Consider the following 20,624-nt stretch of genomic DNA (forward strand, 5'->3'; position numbering starts at 1 on the left):
CTTTTCCGAAGGGGGCAAGAAAGCTGTTTTGGGCCAGAAGTTAGAAGGTGGCTTTAATTCATGATCAGACACCTCAGCTCCTGTTACATTTCAACGCAACTGCAGAAACATGACTGGCAGCCCAAAATGGAGAAAGGCTGCCTCAGTACCTTATATGGGCTTTGCGAGAGAGCGCGCTTCAGTTGGGTCAGGGTGCGTGGTCATTTCGTGGATGCTCTCCTATCTGGAAAATGTACGCCAGATATATATTACGCACAAAAAGTCGAGAAGAATTAAATATGGATTTTGGACTATTACAGTTTCAGAAGGAAAGTAGGTATTATATAATTAATAGTCTTTGGAATTTATAAACCATTGAACTTACATATGACTGGAGAAAGAAGGGAAGGAACGATCGTACCCAAGGCATAAAGAAAAACTGTTGTTCCCAGCTGTTGCTCACAATGCAGAGTTCAGTTGCTTTCGTTCTGCTTCTGGTGTTCTCCAATTTGTTCTCCATTGGTAATTTCGTTGTCCCTTTTCAGTATCACTGCTATTTCTCTTTTTTGTTCCTGGGGTTTTAGGGAAACTGCATCCATGCGTGCTTGTTTGAGTTTACTTTTTATCAACTAAAAATGCAGGCTTGAGTTTGACGCAAGAGACCGAGTACACTTGCGCCGAGTCTTTTGATCTCCCGGTATGTGACAAGTTTGCCTGTGTCCAGATATGCGTGAAAGAAGGTGATGGATGGGAAAACGGGGCATGCATCGGCCAACATAAATGCTGCTGCAAGTTCCTTTATAGGCACTATTAGTTCCCCTTCACTCACAAATGATGTTGCATCATCTCATCTGAGATGATCAATCCTTCTTCTTTTTTTTTTTGTTTGTTTTTGGAGCAAGAGGATAATAAATCGTGTCCTGGACTTGCATGTGGGATATTTTTAGATGGACTAGCAATCTTGATCAATCCATTGGGAACAATGTCAAATTTTCTCGTGCATATTTCGGTTGTTTTGGGGATGAGTAAGTAAACATTGCCAACGGAGTGATTTGCTCAATACTCAATTGACAAAGTTCTTTTGATTCTTAAAATAACTCATTCGGATCAGGGTGAAAAGTATCATCATTCTCCCAATTCGTATATGGTATCCTGGGTGCAATTGTACTAGGATGGTAAAGAAAGAGCGAAATTTTTTTTTTTTTTTCTAGTTCCGTCCCTGATTCCAAGTGTACGTGAACATTTTTTACACAACTGATGAAGTCCTGTGCTCTGGAAGCTCCAAATCTCCAACTAGTTTTGCTTTATTTGTCTCTCTCCAGCAATCCAAAGAAAAAATGTACGACCAACCACTATAAGATACTCTGATCAACCACTATAGCAGTACTAATTATAAACGTATATCAATCATTCTGGCAAGAAAACCAACTACTTTGTCTTCAGCCAGCCTTCGTGGATCCAGAATACAAAGATGTATGGGGCAAAAAAATAAAATAAAGATAAAAATATGTGCAACAACTGCATGTGCTAGCAAAACCAAAAGCACAAATTTAAAAGCACAATGGGACATCCCCTGAAAGCAAATGTTACCTGTTTTTGGCTCTCCGACAGCATGGCCTAATTATCCACTCTTCTTTTTCTCTCCACAATAATAGATCAGAACTACATTTTGATTGACTCTAGAAATCATTAAATCAAGAACCAGAAAAAAAAAAAAAAAAAGGGGGAAAGAAAGAGAGATCAAGAACTACCCCTCAACAAATTTATTAGGAAAATGAAGCAAAATGGTCACTTTTTCTTGCTCTTATCCTTGCCAGGGGAGAAAATAGAACCTAAACCAAACATACTCGGCGAAGGAACATTTAAGAATGGAGTAACCTTAACACCATTGCCATAAGAGCCGTAACTTTTCTTCAGTGGAGGCTTCTGATATCCACCGGCAGATAATGCAGACTGCGACTGCTTCAATGAATTCTGCTTATTGCTTAAATTACTATCCTTTCCTGATGATGAGCGCTTCACATTTGGTGTAGAACCTGTCGAATTACTTCTGTTTAAAAGTGGCAGAGGACATAAACTTCTTGCATAACCGCTTCCACAATTTAAACTTGAACTGCGCTTGAACCGCCAAAATGACTTGCCATTTGGTTTTTCATCTGATTCTGAAACACCCCTTCTTTTTTCGCTTGAAGTTTTATCGCTTTTCGGGCTCTTGATAGGGTCCACAATGTCACGATCATCTGATGAAGGCTGTGGAGTTTGTGCTGATATTGGTGTTGGAGTTGCCTCTGATGATGATGATGTCGAGGACTTACTTGGTGAACTTGGACCCAATTTTCTCTTGATTTCAATGGGAAGAATCTTGCCATCGGAGAAAAGTTCATCAGCTGAAGAAGATTCTTGATCAAAGCTTTCGCGAAATACGCAAAAATCAAAATCAATACTTGAAGATGAAGTTGTTCGGATGTACTGCTCAATGGGAACTCCCTCTGTTTGGGAAAGATCATGAGAAAATGAGATCCGAGGACTCGCTCCCATGCTGGAACTCTCTGAACAGATTTCGACAGCCATTGCCTAATAGACTACCACTGCTAAGCAACACGTTAAAAACTTGTAGCAGAGAACAAGTAAAGAAGCATTCACATCAAGCAGTTGGAATTAAAGGACAACAACAGGAGCATTAAAATGGAGGGCCAAACTTCCGAGGATCAAATAAAGAATCCCACCTGTAAAAATTAACTGAATTTGCACGCAAGTCTAAGCATTTATATGAACTTCGAGATTAAGATGACTTGGAAGAGGGATGAAGTAAATAACAGATCAGATTCTCTGAACGCTAAAATTGAAACTTTAATACAAAGAACAACAGGGATGAGGGTGACAGGAACTAGAATTGAAGGAGGAGGAGAAGAAGGCATAGCAATGTTGCATTGATTGGAATAAAGAAGTGCCAAGAATGCTGGGGACCCCGAACTGACCGAAAGTTTTTGTGCGACGTGGATAGGTGAAAGATGGAGTGGGACACGAACGTGAAGAAAAGTAAAATAGGGAATTTAGCTTAGCAAAATGGTTGTTAAAGACTTTGGTGCAGAGGCTGTGGGGCTGTGGGGATAAATTCGACGGCATTCTTCTGAATCATTTGTGAAATGACAATTCAGTTTTTCTTACTTGTGTTAATTATTTATTACTAGATTTTACCATGAAACTATGAAGTATTATGCTTCCAACTATCACCTGCATTCAAATACATAATGATGCGCTGATCATTGCTTGTTAGATAGAGGCACTCTTCTAATCAACATGTACGTGTCCTTCATTTCTTGATCCCCCTTTTTTTTGTTTTGGAGGGGGTTCCTTTCTTTATTAGATTGCTCTCGGGAAAATTTGCAGGCGCACAAATGTGTTGTTAGACAATTGGCAACAATTTTAACTTGAGTAAGAGGTCAGCTACTTGAATTTCAGCCGTTAATTGAAAATTCGGGTTAAGCGACATGACCTGAAAGTCAACATCATTGAAGAATCTTAATTGAAGGTATCAACCACGAACGAATCCATAAAATAAAACGTGTTAACAATTGACGACAAATTTTAGATAGCTTAAGATGCAGTGAATGATAAACTTGATGATGCCCTGCCCCTGCAGGTACGGTACCATTATATGTGGCAGAAACACAACCAGAACCTACTTATTCCATAGTATTTGTAACACGTAAAAGTTACCAGTTTCAAAAGTATCATTGATTAGTCCGAAATCGACTTGTGAAACGACTCAAGGAAGGTGGATTTTTCACCGGTCAGTTGTGATGGTGGTTGTGGGCATCAGCTAATTTACCAGTCAGTACTCAGTATTCCTGCCTGTCTTGCTTCAAACTACTGGATTCAATTTACATTTATCCATTTTGGCGACTAACATACTTGTTTCCCACAATCAGATGTGAACATGCTATGGATTAAAGCCTCATTCTTAACTGGCCCTGAACCATAATATTCTATAAAACAGTCTCTTTTTTATTTGAATCAGTAGTATCTGATGTGTTAGTTACTCGTGTGTAGTATGGCAAAGGAGGGCCACATCAAAACCATTGCTGTGGCTTTATCAAGTAAGTACTAAGATAATTGTACAAATTTCAAAGATAAAGTATCCCACTTTTAAGATGTAGATTATTCATGTCAAAACTCTAATTTCCCCTCCCCGCCATCCGTATTTCTCTGTCTTCTTTTGGATTTGGTCCACATTTTGTTCTTGACAGCAGTACATAGCCGTTAAAATCAAGCAGTCCAATCAAATCCATAGCAAAGCAAGCTTTTCAGCCACACGAGGACACTTAAAAGAAACTAAAAATACTCGGTCAGAAGATGTTGTTTTACAACCATTAACAGGAGTTATCGAGATCACGGAGGAGGGTTTGCAGCAGCTGGTAGCTGACTGTGTTGGACGTGTATATGTGGACTATAGAAGAAGAAGGGACAGTTTATACAGGAGAAGTAGTCCTAGTGACAAATCCAATCATTCATAAATCTTCTCTTTTTCTCAATGGTGGATAACCCAAAAGAAGAAGAAGGGTCCATCATCATTCATCGTCCATGAAATGGGACTTTGGGAGGATAATGTCACCAAAGTACGCATGCTCTAGCTAGGAGGATCCTCACCACATTGCCTTTTTCGTTTCTTTTTCACCTTTTGTTTCCTTTCTTTGCCAACTTGCCATGTGAGATCAAACATCAACAACTCAACAAAGAGGAAAACTCGAACACAGATACATCACTTCTTATCCCTCAATCCTTCTCCAGTAATAATTGTCTCTTGCTTAGGCGGCATTGGTTTCTTGTCATCCAGCAATCCATGAACTGATCAACGCACTTTTCCAACTTTTTGAGTTTTGATCCATATATGTATTTTCCTCTTCCACCACTCAGTTTTCATCTTCTTTTCCTGTAATTTAGATACCTGCCACGCAAGAACTATTTCTCTGCCCTGTTGCTAATATATTGTGATTTTCACAAAACTTTCATGCATCCCACTGGCATGCGGCCTCATCTTGGATTTTTTTTATTTATTTTTCCGAATTGTTACATACAGTAAGGGTTTTTAAGATGTGTGTATATATGTATCCATTTTTCTTTTTCCTTGTAGCTTTCCTCTTTGACGACTTTCCACAATTTTGTGATTTTTTGGTAGTTTTCGAAATCATGATCATGAATTATAACATCATCCATTATTCTAACTCTTAGAGAGTGGGACTCAAATTCGGTTTTGAGAAATCGAACCATATTAAAAAAAAAAAAAAAAAGTGGTCGTTTCTAAATTGCACACATATATATCGAGTGTGCTCTCAGCACCAATAACTACTCTAAATATTTTTGAAATAAGAAAAAGCTAGTCTAAATATTGTAATTACTTAATTGGACTTGCAGGCGCCTCGATAATTTGTCTCAGACTCGAAGAAAACGTCGATGGAGCCCATGACAAATATAAACCACCAAACAAACACTACTTGTCCACCAGACTCCAACTTTGGGCCGTAGTCGGCAAGCTACCAATCCAGCTGTGACGTACTACAAGTCTCAACAAGATGTAATCTTGGGCTTTATTCTGTCTTTAATCATTGGGGGAAGTTTGCAAAAATTAAGTAGTAAATTTTTTCTTTATACGGCTTGTTACAGTTCCCCACTCCCCACCACCCCCTCCAAAAAAAAACTTCCCGTCCTATTTTAAGTTCATAGCAACACTTCGCTTCTTAGAACTCCAATCGCCCTCCTTGAAACTTGACCCCTAGTGATACTTCGCTCTTTTGAACTTAAAATATAAACACTTTATACCTTATAATTAACTGTCCATGGATTAAGATAAAATTATATTTTATATGATCAAAATGCTCTTGACCAATTCATGAATACATATAATAAATTAACAATTACAACCTAATGTTTGACTTTTTTTTTAACAGTTGCTAAATCCATTTGAATATAATCAAACCATATATTTGACCTTTTAGCAATAAAAATATTCAAGAATTTACAAAAAAAAAAAAAAGCCTAAGCAACTCAAAGTATTTTTCTCAAGGATGATATCAATGTTACTTTGGATAAAATAAAATGAAGGAGTGTATTTCAAATGGAGGTTATTGGGATTTTTTTTTTATACCAAAACAATTTTTTAATGTGGTTTATATGGGACAAAAATATGATTGAAAAAAAAAATTAGTGAAAAACATGGTTAGAGATTCTTGAATTTTTTTTTCTAGATAATGTAGATACGAAAAAAAGTTAAAGCAGAGTATATTTGTGGTATAAAAACACCAACTGGCAGGTTATCAACCTATGAGGATCTCATATAAGCTACAAAGTAAGTTAAAATTATCAAGATTAATCTACTTATAATTTAAAGGAAAAGGGAAAAGGGATAAAAAAAAATTAGCGTATCAGTTTTTAACACGACTTTTCATTTTAGGGAAAATCGTGCAAAACGCTCCTTACATTTTGCCAAATAAATATTTTCGTCATTCACTTTTAAAATGTTAACTTTACATTTCACGCAAATTTAAGTAACCAAAATTTAGTTTCAACCTAAGTTTTTAACCATTTTTTAGTGTGAAATTTACCAAGTGATCCATATGTAGTCATTTTTTATGTACAAAAATGTTAGGTCCTATCTTTTTAATAGCGAAAATGAATATAGATTAGATTCAATCACACTTTTTGCAGGGGATCAAATCCTACTTTTTTTGGAGGTAAAAATGAATATAGATCAAATCCTAATCTTTTTCAAATCCTACTTCAAAACATCTTTTTCACATAATGGATTCAAGATAAAAATTTAAGAAAAATTTAGGTTGGAATCAAAATTTATCGGCTTGATTTTATAAGTTATCATTTTAAAAGTGAATAACAAAAAAGACCATTTAATGAAATATAAGTAGGAGTGTGTATTCGGTACAAATTTGATTTTTCGGTTATTTGAATTTGATTTTTTCGGTTATTTCACTTGTCAAAACTTTAAACTGTTTTCAATTTTGAATTGGGAATAACTAAATTCATTCGGTTACCGAATTGAATTCGGAAATGATCATAAAATCGGTTATAACCGACTTGGATAGTAATTTTCACATAATTAAATGGAACTCACTCGTGTACTTGTATACACTTAGTTACTCATAATTTACTAATGATGTATTGCATTACACTTACATTTATTATTATTATTTATATAATTTAAATGTTTAATTTACAGATAACTTGATTATTTTTCAATAATGAATGCTAATACACTAATATATTGACATGTAATTGATATACATTCACTTAAACTATTTAATCATACTGTTTAGTTGTCTACGTTTAAATAAGATTAGTGATTATAGAATATAAATTCAAATATTGCATGTGTAATGTAAATTTAGAGTATACTAATACTTGCAAATTAAACATTACACATTCAAATATTTAATAATCCAAACATAAATGATAAACTATTGTCTAAATTCTAATTACTAATTATGTTTAATATTTAGTACTATATTTATACTTATTATCTAATTCTAGTTATGTATAACAGGGTAAGTATCATAGTTATGTACTATTGTATATTTGTATTATTATAAATATATAACAAATAGTAAAATAGTATATTTTACATCATTATATATTTTTATTATTATAGGTGCATGATAATACTATATATTATCTATTATTAATAGCCTTTATCTATATAATCTATTAATATTATATAGCATTTATCTATATAATATATAAATTATAAACTAATTAGGTATTTGAATGCGATAATACTGTACCATTTTTTTTGTCACAACAATAATATTTGTATAACTTAGGGTCTGTTTGATAACATAAAAAAGTGCTGAAACTGAACCTATTCAGACATTCAGATGTTTTGAGTGTTTGATAAATGAAAATCTATCTGCTGAATTTGTTAAGCAGTGCTGAACTTGTGTGTATTTTTTTCAGCACAAGAATCCTAACTGAATGCTTAATTCTGATAAGAATTAATAGAATTACTTCAACTACCTTATCTTATCTGCCAAATCTACCCTTGTTTGTTAATTATGTTCAAAATTTTTATCTAATTAAACAACCTGATATTCTCTATCTAATGGTTTCTGTTTCTTTTTTCTCTTTTTTTAATGACTTTCACATCTTTTCCATAATCCGCATATAATATATTGCATTTTTTATATTAATTTGATTTAAAAATAAATATTGACATTTTCATACCTAACAATTTTAAACTAATTAAATTATAGGTTCTATTTCTTTTTTGAATGAAAAGATATAAGGGCAACATTGTCAAATTAAACTTATTAAGCATTTAGTTATAAATATTTATCAAATAGTATAAATAGGTTTAGTATTAAAATTCAGACATTCATATATTTCTTTTCAGTGCTTAAAATTCAGCAAATTAATTATTTCAGTATTCAGATTTCAGAAGTCAGACTTCAGAATTCAGATTCAGTTTTATCAAACGGAGCCTTAGGGTCTATTTGATAACATAAAAAAGTGCTGCATCTGAATTTTTTCAGACATTCAGATGTTTTGAGTGTTTGATAAATGAAAATCTATTTGCTGAACTAAGCAATGCTGAACCTGTGTGTATTTTTTTTAGCACAAGAATCCTAACTGAATGCTTAATTCTGATAAGAATCAATAGAATTACTTCAACTACCTTATTTTATCTACCAAATCTACCATTATTTGTTAATTATGTTTAAAATTCTTATCTAATTAAACAACATAATATTCTCTATCTAATGATTTTTAGTTTCTCTTTTCTCAATTTTTAATGATTTTCACATCTTCTCCACACTCCTCATATAATATATTTTATCTTTTATATTAATTTGATTTAAAAATAAATACTGTCATTTTCATACGTAACAATTTTAAACTAATTAAATTATAAATTCTATTTATTTTTTGAATGAAAGGATATAAGGGCAAAATTTTCAAATTAAACTTATTAAGCATTCAGTTATAAATATTTATCAAACAGTATAAATAAGTTTAGTATTAAAATTCAGACATTCATATACTTTTTTCAGTGCTTAAAATTTAGCAAATTAATTGTTTCAGTATTCAGATTTCAGAATTCAGACTTTAGAATTTAGATTCAGTTTTATCAAACGGAACCTTACTTTAGACTAATTTAAGAGGAGGGGGAACTGACAAAATTTTTCCGTCTGAGGAAGCCACAATTAAGTGGCAAAGTGGATCCTTAACCTCCCACTCCCACCAAGGCATTATGACTTGGTGGTACCAAGAGTCCAAGAGGTTTTTGGCAATACGATACTCTATTTCATTTTATTGAATTTGAATTCAAAATCGGTTATTACCAAATTGATAATCTCATTACATATTTCATATCATATTAGAATTCGATGAATTTGGTAAATATCACTTTTGTACTAAATTACCAAATATCCAATATCAAATTACCAAATTGAATTTAAAATTATATATGAATTCAGTTCTTACCAAATTTGGTCGCTCTTAAATATAAGGGGCATATATGAATTCCGTTCTTACCAAATTTGCTCATTCCTAAATATACGGGGCATTTTGAAAGATTTTTTTTTTTTAAATTTTATAACATAAATTTTTCAAGAGAGTTGGACAGCCAATAACCGCAACACCTAACGCCTTATTAGTTGGCGCAGTTTCTTACTTTTTGCCAGTTAAGCCAAGTCAGCCCTGCCTGCCCGCCCGCCAGCCCTCTTTCTGCATTCAAGTATTCAACCCGCTTTCTTCGTTCTTTCCTTCTTTCTTCTCTCTTTAGATAATAGAGACAGAGGGAGAGAGACAAAGTTAGGACGAAATTGCCAATTGCCTCCTCCAAATTCAAAACCGTGTATACGCACAAACACACAGCAGACTGCCCCCCAAGCGACCCCCACAAACAACTTCTTGTCCTTCGTCACTTGAATCGAAGAGAGAAAGAGGGAGAGAGAGAGGGAAGATGAGTCCGAATTGGGAGCTAAAGCACTGCTGCAATCATGACCAAGTTGTGTTTCTTGTTACCATCGGCGTCTTCACTGTCGTCATTCTTGCCGTACGCTACTACTACCCTTTTTCCCCCCGCCTCCGTTTTGCTAAGCTAATTTGCTTGTGCTACTAGCACTATCTTTTTGTGCTCTCCACTTTGCTTGCTAGTTCTTGATCGCTTTTGTTCGGCAAGTAAATTGCAAGCTTCCTTTACAGAACTGCACTCTTCCATGGCTTGTGTAAATTAAAGTTGCAATGTGGTGGTAATTTTCATGAATATTGGTATCACACGTTTTCAGAAACTTTTAGTGCAAGTACAATACCACTGTTTGCTGCTGCTGCTCTTAGGAGTCATTGACTCTCATTTAGTCCCAACTCTCTAACCGAAGGGTTTTGGCAGCCCAATTGAGTTTCTTGCTGAATTTCTAGAATCGTCACCTGTGACTCGTAATTGAAGGGTTTTGGCAGCCCAATTGAGTCACCTGCAAAAGTAGTCACCTGTGATCAGATTTTAACTCTGAGAACTACCGCATATATCTAGAATTTCTTGCTAATATTTGATAATTCATTTATGGTCTGATGGCACCCCGCTCTTGAGCCACAGGAAAATAACTGTTTGCCGTTTTCATCCATTTTGAGGGTTTATAGTAGATCTTCATGTTCTGACCTTATTCAATCGTTTTTTGCCCAAAAAAAAAAAATGCAGTTATGGAGGACAATACTTCTCACACCTTTCAAGCTCATTACAGTGTTTCTTCATGAAGCAAGCCATGCAATTGCTTGTAAGCTCACATGTGGTCAGGTAAGATGCTTTCTTTTTATCACTCTGATCTTTTTCTGCAAATTAGCCAAATTTCCTTGCTGCGTAAGCTGTGTGTTCCTGCTCGCAATTGTTTGAAACACTAAATTTTTGTGGCTGTCTCTCCCACACACTCCCATCCTGCCCCGAAAAAAAAAAAAAAAATCCCTCTGTGAACTCTTATTTGAATGAATTTACTTTTTTAGTTTCATTAACATGAAGAAAGTTTATTTTCAACTCTTTTTACAGATTCTGCTTTATGACTATATTTTAACTTTGATCTATTTTGCTGATGAGAACATTGGCGGGCCTGCTTCTAGAATGCTCATTTCAGCAGTAGAAGAACAAACTCATTTCTCCAAAATTTTGGGTCCAAAGTGTTGGAGGACTCAGACTTGTGCTATGCATGCATTGAGCCTTCAAGTTTTCAGAGAGTTGTGCCCTGCAATTCCAAGTAGTTACATAGATATTCCAGAGAAACTAGGTGTATAAGCTTGGACTTCCATGCAAACTTTTTCCTTCACTGAAGCACACACAAGAGCTGTTCACTTCAATATTAACGGCAAAAAGTGCATGGCACTGTTAGTTTCATAATATTGCTTGTATGATGATGTCATTCAAACACATTCCAGTTTTATTGTAATTAATGCATTTCAGTTGTTGGTTGGATGGTCATTCATGTCTGCTGAATGAACTTCCTCTTTTGCTCTTGTATGCAGGTTGAGGGCATGCAAGTTCATGCAAATGAGGGTGGGGTGACTCAAACACGTGGTGGTGTTTATTGGTTGATCTTGCCGGCAGGATGTATTGCACATTTCTCCTTGAATATTTCCCTTTTTAATTAGAATAATTAGCACTAGCTGTCAGTATTGCAAGATAAATGATTGTTATATCCTATACTCTGGTCTATTCTTAAGGGATCAACTAAATATGTAGCTACTTTATCATGTATTTCCTTCATCCTGTGTACATCATGATTTATCTTTAACTTCCTCAGTATCTGTTTGGTTCCAGATCTCGGTTCATCATTTTGGGGAATGGCTCTTATACTTGCTTCTACAAATCTCCTCACTTCTAGAATTGCTGCTGGATGTTTTATTGCCGCTTTGTTGGTTGTGCTTTTCATTGCTAAAAATGTAAGAGAACACAATAAATTGATCAGTCCAATTTTGTTTCATGTTCTGCAAATTAATTAATCTGATAACAAGTATCCACTAAGAATTTGGAAGTTGGTTTGATGATTTCATGCTATTTGCAAAATCTAACTTTTTTGGTTTTTTACTTTTAAAACAGTGGACTCTCCGAGGACTTTGCATTGGTGATTATCTTCAAGTCCTAATAACTTAAATTCTTTCTACACGTCCTTTTCATATTCAAATGAATTGAAACTGACAGCCTGGACATGCCAGGATTTATCATTTTCATTGGTGTAGTATGGGTTCTGCAAGAGCTGACTAAAGTTCGCATTCTTCGCTATGTCATTCTCTTCATTGGTATGTATTCATCTGATGATATGTATTTCCTTCTAGCAATTAGTCCGTCTTCTTGCTTCCATTCAATTCTACACTTTTAACTAATTCTGTCAGTTTTGTTGGTGTTATATATTGCAGGTGTTATGAACAGTTTGTTTTCAGTATACGGTAATAGCTACCTTAAGCATCATAAATAAATAAACCAGAGGCTAAGAAATTCAGAATTCTATCCAACATTAATTGAATAGTGCAGATATATACGATGATTTGATCTCTCGAAGGGTTCATTCAAGTGATGCTGAGAAGTTTGCAGAACTTTGCCCCTGCCCTTGTAATGGTGTTGGATGGGGTGTTATTTGGTAAGTTTTTTTTTTGTTGTTTGACATATTTGTGAAGAGCAAACGGCTAAAGGGTCATGAAACTACTTAGCGTTCCATGTATTACTTACCAAATTTTTTATCTAGCCAAAATGTCTATTCAACTAATTAAAACGTATATTTTGGGACAGACAGGTATACATTTTCATTAGTAGAGTGACAAAATATACATTTTTTATTAGTTGAGTGACCAAAAATGTACTTTTTCATTAGTTGAGTGACCATTTGGACAAATAAAATGTTCAGTGACTAAAACATAAAATTTGAAATGGTTTGGTGACAACTTGTGCCTTTTGCCCTGTTTGTGAATAATCTGTTGTCATGAATTTACTGGTCAATATAGTTGAGTTTCTCCTAGTTCTATCTCTGTTGTGTCTATCATACTATCTAAATGCAGACCTTTCTTGCAGGGGAATGATATCTTTCGTATTTCTTTGTGGAGCCATGTATCTTGGACTAGTCATCCTGTCCTGAGGTACTTTCTCTTCCTTCGCCGTAGATATGGCTTCAAGGGTTCACAGGAAAAGAAATTATGAAAACACACTACTTGACATAAGTTTGCAGACAGTCAGCAATTTGCTGGTTGGATTGAATTGTTGAAAGCGGGAATGACCTATTCACTAACCAATGGAATGTGATTTGGCCTGCTTGATTTCCATATACTCAGTGAGCACTTATTGATAATCAACTTTCAACAGTATAAAATCAGGAAATATTTTAGACGTTAGACAGAGGCTATATAATAACATCCATAATTTAAGCTGCCAACCTACAGCATTAAATGTTAAACACTAGTCTTGCAAATTTTTGACAAAATTCTTGTTATAAATAATGCAACTGGTGCAGTTAGCATATTGCAAAGCAAAAGTAAATCAAACTTTCCTCCGTGTAACCTTTTGTAACCCTGTTAAAGTAATTCTAATGTTATGATTTCCTCCCAAAAATAAAAAGAATTAAGTTATAAAGAAACTCTCCTATGGCACATGATCTGTTATGACTATCAGCCAGCATGCAGATATATAAAGACCTTGTGCTGTTTTCATGGGCTAGAGATCAGGGAGATAACAAGCTTTAATAGTTCTTTTTCAGTTTTTATTCTTTAGCATTTTCATTTCTTTGTGTCACATCATTAGCTGTTCTTCAAGAGCATAACTTCGTTTTAAGACTCCAGATTCATTTTCTGCCTAATCAGTCTACAACTTGTACTAATTTCTCTTTCCTTTCGTGTAACATTTTCATCTTTTTTAGGTTTGTTGACTTGGTTATGAATCCAGTCAACCGTGATTCATGGGAAGACCGGAATTCGGTGTTGATTCAACAAAATTTTTTTTCCACCCTGAATTATTCTTTTGCTCAATTTTTGGACTAGGAACTGTAGGTCGGGATTGTGTACAGTGAGGAGGAATGTTCCAGTCCATGATCTACTGTGGGCAAATTTTTTTTGAACCTACCAGTTTGCTGGATGTCTCAGATCTTTTAGCTCTGGATTCTCGAACTGTATAGTTCGGTTTATTGAAGTTCCCGATTGAACTGGATTAGCAACTAGCAAATGCGAGTAAATTTGGTATTAGCGTTGATTCATTACATCGTTATCGTAACTGCTAATTTCGTGACAGCATATACAACCTGTCAATAGTTATCAATTCGCACATTAACTAACACACACACAACCCATTCTCAAGTGCCTAACTGAAGCAAAACACTCGCGCTGCATGGTAGATCCATCACAGTTGCGAGCGTGCATTTATTCCTCTAAAAAGCACGTTTATGGGAATTCAAGATGCAAGCTTGCGTGATCCAAAACAGTAACTTTTCCTCTAAGCGGCAAGCGCAGGCGAAACAAACAGCAAAGCGTAGCCTGTGGTAGGATCCGCATTTACCTCATCGTTTTTGTGGCAGCACGTTTTTAGGGCATTCAATATCTAGAGCACTAAAGTAGATTAAGAAAACCAAATGCACTAGCAAGAAGATGCTCGATTAATTGGATTTTCAGGATCACTATATTTAACAGCCCAGACCATCTAACTCGAGAAGATGCAGTATCGTTATGCCCAACTGAAGAAAGCACTTCGGCAGTAGCGTTATGTCCAGCACGGTCGTCCGTCTGCCATTTTCCCTCTAAGAAGCAGGTTTATAGGTGTCAAACTTGCGTGGCCCAAAAAAGCTACATCATCTACTCTCTCTTTCATCCCCCCACAACCCCGCTCCCTCCTCCCCTTGCAGCATACAGGTGCGAACACATTAATCTCACCGTTCCTTTGGCAGCAGAGAAGCATGGATCTAGAGTACTGCAGCACATGATGTACTAAGAAACAGCGGAACATTCAACTCGTTTATCGACTGGATCATCACACAACAATTAACATCCCAAGCTGTCTAACACAAGAAGACGCTCGATTTTACAGAAAGCTCCTACCACAAAACTTCTTAACTAATCACCTTATTAGTTACTAATATACCGTGTAACATAGAATTAACCGTAACGCAGACCCCTTCGTCTATTGATCCATGTGACAATGAGGGAAAGAATAGCAATTGGTACGAGTTCGATGCAGGCTCAAACAACTCGCCAGAGCTTCATCAATCTTTTGCTCCTCGGACTTTACTCTCAGCAAGCTAGACGTTCAGAAGGGGAAAAAAAAGCATCTGGTCAAAATATGCTCAGCACCACAGAGCTTCATCGTACTTTGTCAAGGGCCATCCAATGTTTAGGCAGCCAATTCTTCTGATTCAGCATAATTTGAAGTTTGCAATCAATTTGTCAGTAATTCCAGGATTCCAACAGTCAGAAAGAAGATAGTGGAGTCAGATATCCAAATCATCATCAGGGTCCTCATCAGAATCTGGCATTTCATCATCGGAGTCTCGAATATAGATTATCTCGCCACGACCAGAATCCTCATTCACATGCATTTTCTCGGCATTAGTCTCTTTATTCTCAGTTTTGCTCTCACTCACAGATCTCCGGCCATCATAGATTTGAATGGGTTTGCCATCACCTGAAGGAAAATAAACCCATGGCTTTCTCATCATAAATCACAAAATAAACTTGATATGCTTAAAAATTGAAGATAAATAAGCAATAATTCCAATCAACACATTCACACAACCATAATAATCAGTATACATCCCTACCCTGGTGCTCAAATGGCAGAACAACTTTTGCCCTGTCATTTCTCTCCTTTTCTGACAGCTGCAGACTGAACTGGACCTGAGAAAAACCCACGACGTGAACAAAATGTACTCTTCCAGAACTTTTGGCAGCATAAGCGCAATTGCAACTTATGTTTCCAATATGTGCTGTTTAGGTTCCCTAGAAATTGCTTGAATCCTGTTTCAAAGGCCAATTTACCTTAGGTACAAGGCTTTGAGAAGTTACGTAATCTTCGAAAGCAGGCACAAAGTTGATGCCCATTTGCTCAGTGTGGAGCTCTTCACTCTAACAAAAGAATGTAAAGATATCAGATTCTGAACCAAGCTGAATACAATCAATTTCTCTTCCGCTTTTTGTATAAGGATAAGAAGGGTAAGAGAGTACCATCAATCTAATACGTCCATTCCTGCGTTTGAAGCGCACAGAAAACTTCCCCCTCCCAAGATTCTGTTCAATCAGAGGAAGGTTCTCAGAGTTCATTCCCTTTCCATTGGTTGTGTTGCTTATTGGTTCTACACAGGCAACCATAGAAGAAATATACTCGAGAGCCGAAGAAGCCTTCATCTCATGAAGGTCCGAATGGAATAACCAAAACAAACAAGCAACTTGGTCTGCAAGAAAATTCAATGAGTTAAAAACTGCAGCAAGAAACATTTAATGAAACTTCTGGTTTCCTGAAGAATCTGCCTACCATGAGAACGAAGGTTGCTTAACAGGGAAGCGGCAGAGGAAATGGAAGCATGTCTTAAGATCTCACTTACCTGAAGACAGAAAACATAAAACTCATTCAAAGTCCATATTTCGGCTAGAGATAACTCGAATTTCCTAAAAGTCCCATTCTTGAATACTTTAAGTTTCAGTACTCAGAGCTAAGATTTTTTTCAATTTAACAATATAACAGATAGTGAATTTATCAATATGATAAAAGGTGATGAAACTACTTATTTCTACCTTGCTTAATATTGCTGGAGATAAAAACCATCAATTACTATGTAAAAAAGCCAATGTGAAGCCACACCATGAAAAAAAACCCAAAATAGAACTTTACAAGCTTAGACAATGTCTAATTAATTTCTATTCGCTTGCTAGAATAAACTAAACCAAGTTTTCTCTCAGTCATTTATTTTTCTATCTAATGTTCAATATAGAGTGCAAGATGTGCAATTAAAATCTAAGATTATACAGTCATTAAGTTGGAGAAGCTTACTACACAAACTTGATCAGTAATGAATTATGTTGTAGCATGTCATCCCCCTATAGAAAAGAGCTTGTGACGACAATTAAAAACCAATATATTTTATCACATTCATAATTACATAAACAAAAAGAGGAACATAAGCTCAATTATGTTTGCCGGATTTCTTGCTATAAACATTTGAAGCGCTCCAATTTAGCAAAGAAAATGGATTCTTGGCTATTGGAAGCACCGCAGCTGAGGAAATGCTGTTAATATTATTTTCTTTCTTTTTTCTTTCAGATAGATACAGCATAATAATCAACCGAGGTTTCAGGGATAATAAATATTTTTGCTTCATGATTCCTATCTTCCTAGAGGTCTTCTACATCAAGAGAAATTGAACCATTTGGAGCTTTACGAGTAATTTCTTGGACTTTAAGTTCACAAAGATGCTTTGTCCACTGTCACATTATGTCTACATTAAGAAGTAGTCATCTTCGTACTTTGATTAAGATGGCTTATCAAAGTCATTGCTGTGGATTCTAAGAAACTCGGTCAACAAGTAATACCACTCTCAGATCTGGTCAAACACCAAAGCATTTAGGCACTCTGTCAGATCAAAGGCATGGTAGGTTGTCAAATCAAAAGCAACCAGAGCCAAGCTCAGCCAATGCTGCTTACTGCATGCAACTAGGTTTTATGGATATGGCAGGAAATACACCGGTACAGGCACATTTTAAATCATCTGAAAATGAATCGGAAACTCATGCTTCCTGATACAAACTAATTACAAAATTTCCATGCATCTTATGGAAACACTTGTGCTGCAATGCCGATGATGACTAGCTACCCAGATGGCAGGAGAAAGTGTTCCCCCTCAAAGAGGAATTACATGTGCAATAAGTAACAGAAAGTACATAGGAAGCTTCTTCTCTAAATATCAATCCTGAAGGATGAATACCCAGTTTACGCAAATATCACCATGAAGCACTCTTTTGTCATCAAGTCTAGCACTCATTCTGATCCATGAGAGATTCTTACATAGGAAGCTTCATCCCAATGGGGTAAAAACACCAACTCCTTTAGAAATTACTTAGGACCAGTGAACATTCGGGGTCCCACTCAATTATAGAAGGCAGTTGGCATTTAGCATTCATAATCATAATATACATACTTAACACTCAATGAAAACGACAATCACTAATATCCATGTCTAATAACAAACTATGTATAAGGAAACAAAATAAGAGAGAGGTGATCACCGAGTCAATGGCAACTGCAAACCGTCCTTTTGTTTCTCTAATCACTTCTGCAAGGCAGTATGTACCATTATACTACTTTAGTTGAACTCTTTTCAACTAATAGAAATACAATGCCTACAAAAATGATCCAAAACTTAGAGTTACAGTATACCTTTTCCCAATTCGACTATCGAGGAAAACAACATATCCAAGTCCCTCGCATTTTTACACAAGCTGGCCGTAGTCGCATTCTGTGTGGAACGATTACTAACGATTCCACTCTCTGCAAGCTGGCTTTTCCAACCTAAAGGATCTGTATAACAATCCACTATCCTCAGCCTGTTAGCATGATCATTCAATTGAGGAAAGAATCAAAATTTCATCCAAATACATCATCATGTAAAACTAAACCAGTCAGGACAGCTACAGCATAAACGAAGTTCTGTACCATTTTTTTAGAGAAGCGGCGTCGTTTGCCTTACTCTTCAACAACTCAGCATAGAACTGTGGACTCCGGGCAAAAGCTACCAGCACAATGCCTCTGGATACATAATTTTTTTTTTTTTTAAAGTTTGATAATAAGCATGAATAAAAGTCCTATGTTGTTGATTATTAACATAAAATACGATACAATTAGATTGGGGGTGGTTTAATTGAACTTACTGGGCCTGTGATTTTGAGGAAGAAATGTTGGAAGAGAGTTGAGCGAGGATGTGATCGAAGACAAAGGCTCCGAGGGGAGCGTGGATGGAGTCTTTAATGGTGAGGGCCGGCGCGTGTTCGCCTTCTAGAGCTCCGTCGCGGAGAGCTCTGCTGATGGCTTCCGCCGCCATTCCTATGTACTCTCTGTTACTTCTATACTACCACGAGGTTTTGTGAGCCCTTTCAATTTTTTTTAAACCTGCTAATTTGACTGCTTATTGGAAAATTTTTACTACTACGCTTCTTGATGCTGTGGTGCTGCTGGTTTAACGTAACCATGCCATTGATTAATGTTAGTTTAACATACGTACTTAACCACCTTCACAATAATGCATGCTAGTGGAAAAATCACACCTTATGAGTCTGCAAATTAAGGAAAAAGGAAAAGTTATTTTATTAAGACTAACAGAAGTTGTTAGAATTTCTTTTGTTGCAAATAAAAAAACAGATATGAAGATTTCTTTTGACAAAAAAAAAAAAAAAAAAACCTCACCTTGTAGATATGAGTCATTAATAAATAACTTTATGCATATATAAACAATAATGATGTGGGTCATCAATAAATCAAAGGAAAAATGATCATTTTTGTCTCCCATCTTCATAATTTTGGTCAAATTCAGTCTCTTATTTATCACCGCGACTATACTAATCTCGTACCTTCATAGAAAAAAACTACGAATATAGGATCTTTCATGAAAATTTATAACTTTTAAACAGAATTAGTCATGTGCATAGTATGCATATAGTTAAAAATGATCTTTTTGATCAATTATCTTTTGAGTCACGTCCAATATCATTTATTATATGTCACCGTATACCATTTGAGGTGGGTGCGTCTTTTTATTCTACTCTTTCTTTTTTTTTTTTTCAAATGCACACCTATAGCATGGAACTGACTTTATTATGTTTCAAATTTTCCATAAAAAGTCCTATATTGGCATTATTTTGTGAAAATAAGGGTTAAATTACTAAAATTATAAAATCAGACACAAACTTGAAGATAATAAACTAAATAATTATTTTGATGGTGCACATACCATGGATGTGACTAGTTCCATTAGAATTATTTAAATTTTCATTAGACATCTTAGATTTTTTTAAAAAAAATACAAGGGACTAAAATGATTGCAATAATAGATTGGAGACTAAAGCTATCACTTTTTCATAAATCAAAGGTTTAGATATATAATGAACGCGTGTGAATTTAACTCTTCCTCTGATCATATTCATCCAATCTATTAACTGATATTTCAATGGGGAAAAGAGGAATATCAACTCCTAGCCCAAGGACCTACGAATAATACACACTCTCTCTTTTTTCTTTAACAATTACTTGATTAACACCAACTTGCAATACCGTAATCTAGCTAAATTTTTAATGATTTTACAGTGGTATTATCATTCGATAATCCGAGCTTTGCACAAACTAGCCTAGCCTGTCAAAACAAATCGAAACAAAGGAATTTACACTACTTTATGTTTGTTCATTCAAACACATTTGGAAAAAAGGAACGAACTCAAAATTATGAGAACTAAAGAGCTCACAAAGTGCCTTAGATTTAGTTTTTCTTCTTTATTTACATACTAACGTAGGAAGTGATCATATGAACATGGTTGGAAATGTCAATGGAAAGAAAGGGGCAAAATTTATGTATGGCCACCAAAACTACCAAACAAATTGACTCTCTAACATTTTTGATGGATTTCATAGAATGATTTTGGAG

General features: G+C 35.3%; 3 protein-coding genes and 1 long non-coding RNA gene across 7 annotated transcripts; 2 read left to right on the forward strand and 2 right to left on the reverse strand.

The window, feature by feature from the left end:
- Positions 1 to 355: 355 nt before the first annotated feature.
- On the forward strand, positions 356 to 981 carry LOC140010887 (uncharacterized). Its single transcript, XR_011818068.1, has 2 exons — positions 356 to 501; positions 621 to 981. It is a non-coding gene; the product is annotated as an uncharacterized lncRNA (long non-coding RNA).
- Positions 982 to 1,455: 474 nt separating this feature from the next.
- On the reverse strand, positions 1,456 to 2,978 carry LOC113700478 (uncharacterized). The gene has a single exon (XM_027220955.2). The coding sequence runs from the start codon at positions 2,548 to 2,550 to the stop codon at positions 1,768 to 1,770; it is 783 nt and encodes a 260-aa protein (XP_027076756.1). The 5' UTR covers positions 2,551 to 2,978; the 3' UTR covers positions 1,456 to 1,767.
- A 6,695-nt stretch (positions 2,979 to 9,673) lies between these two features.
- LOC113702305 (uncharacterized) lies at positions 9,674 to 14,210 on the forward strand. Of its 3 annotated transcripts, none has more exons than XM_027223438.2 (10): positions 9,674 to 10,045; positions 10,685 to 10,780; positions 11,497 to 11,581; positions 11,792 to 11,913; positions 12,071 to 12,095; positions 12,187 to 12,270; positions 12,388 to 12,417; positions 12,503 to 12,608; positions 13,037 to 13,101; positions 13,875 to 14,210. In XM_027223438.2, the coding sequence occupies exons 1-9, from the start codon at positions 9,953 to 9,955 to the stop codon at positions 13,098 to 13,100; spliced, it is 705 nt and encodes a 234-aa protein (XP_027079239.1). In that variant the 5' UTR covers positions 9,674 to 9,952; the 3' UTR covers position 13,101; positions 13,875 to 14,210. The 3 variants fall into 3 exon arrangements, 2 of the variants coding, with proteins under 2 accessions (XP_027079239.1, XP_027079242.1); XR_011818285.1 differs by having other exon boundaries at positions 9,814 to 10,045; positions 13,024 to 13,101; positions 13,875 to 13,949; XM_027223441.2 differs by lacking the exons at positions 9,674 to 10,045; positions 10,685 to 10,780 and adding an exon at positions 11,123 to 11,261 and having other exon boundaries at positions 13,875 to 14,105.
- A 719-nt stretch (positions 14,211 to 14,929) lies between these two features.
- LOC113702335 (elongator complex protein 5-like) lies at positions 14,930 to 19,115 on the reverse strand. 2 transcript variants are annotated; one of them, XM_027223488.2, is made up of 9 exons: positions 18,862 to 19,111; positions 18,647 to 18,739; positions 18,371 to 18,537; positions 18,220 to 18,266; positions 16,472 to 16,541; positions 16,165 to 16,391; positions 15,979 to 16,065; positions 15,762 to 15,837; positions 14,930 to 15,625 (listed from the first exon to the last, which is right to left on the reverse strand). In XM_027223488.2, the coding sequence occupies exons 1-9, from the start codon at positions 19,029 to 19,031 to the stop codon at positions 15,432 to 15,434; spliced, it is 1,131 nt and encodes a 376-aa protein (XP_027079289.2). In that variant the 5' UTR covers positions 19,032 to 19,111; the 3' UTR covers positions 14,930 to 15,431. The 2 variants fall into 2 exon arrangements, with proteins under 2 accessions (XP_027079289.2, XP_071915030.1); XM_072058929.1 differs by lacking the exon at positions 18,647 to 18,739 and having other exon boundaries at positions 18,862 to 19,115.
- Positions 19,116 to 20,624: the final 1,509 nt, after the last annotated feature.

The sequence above is a fragment of the Coffea arabica genome, chromosome 7e, assembly GCF_036785885.1.
Source record: "Coffea arabica cultivar ET-39 chromosome 7e, Coffea Arabica ET-39 HiFi, whole genome shotgun sequence".
Classification (NCBI taxonomy): domain Eukaryota; kingdom Viridiplantae; phylum Streptophyta; class Magnoliopsida; order Gentianales; family Rubiaceae; genus Coffea; species Coffea arabica.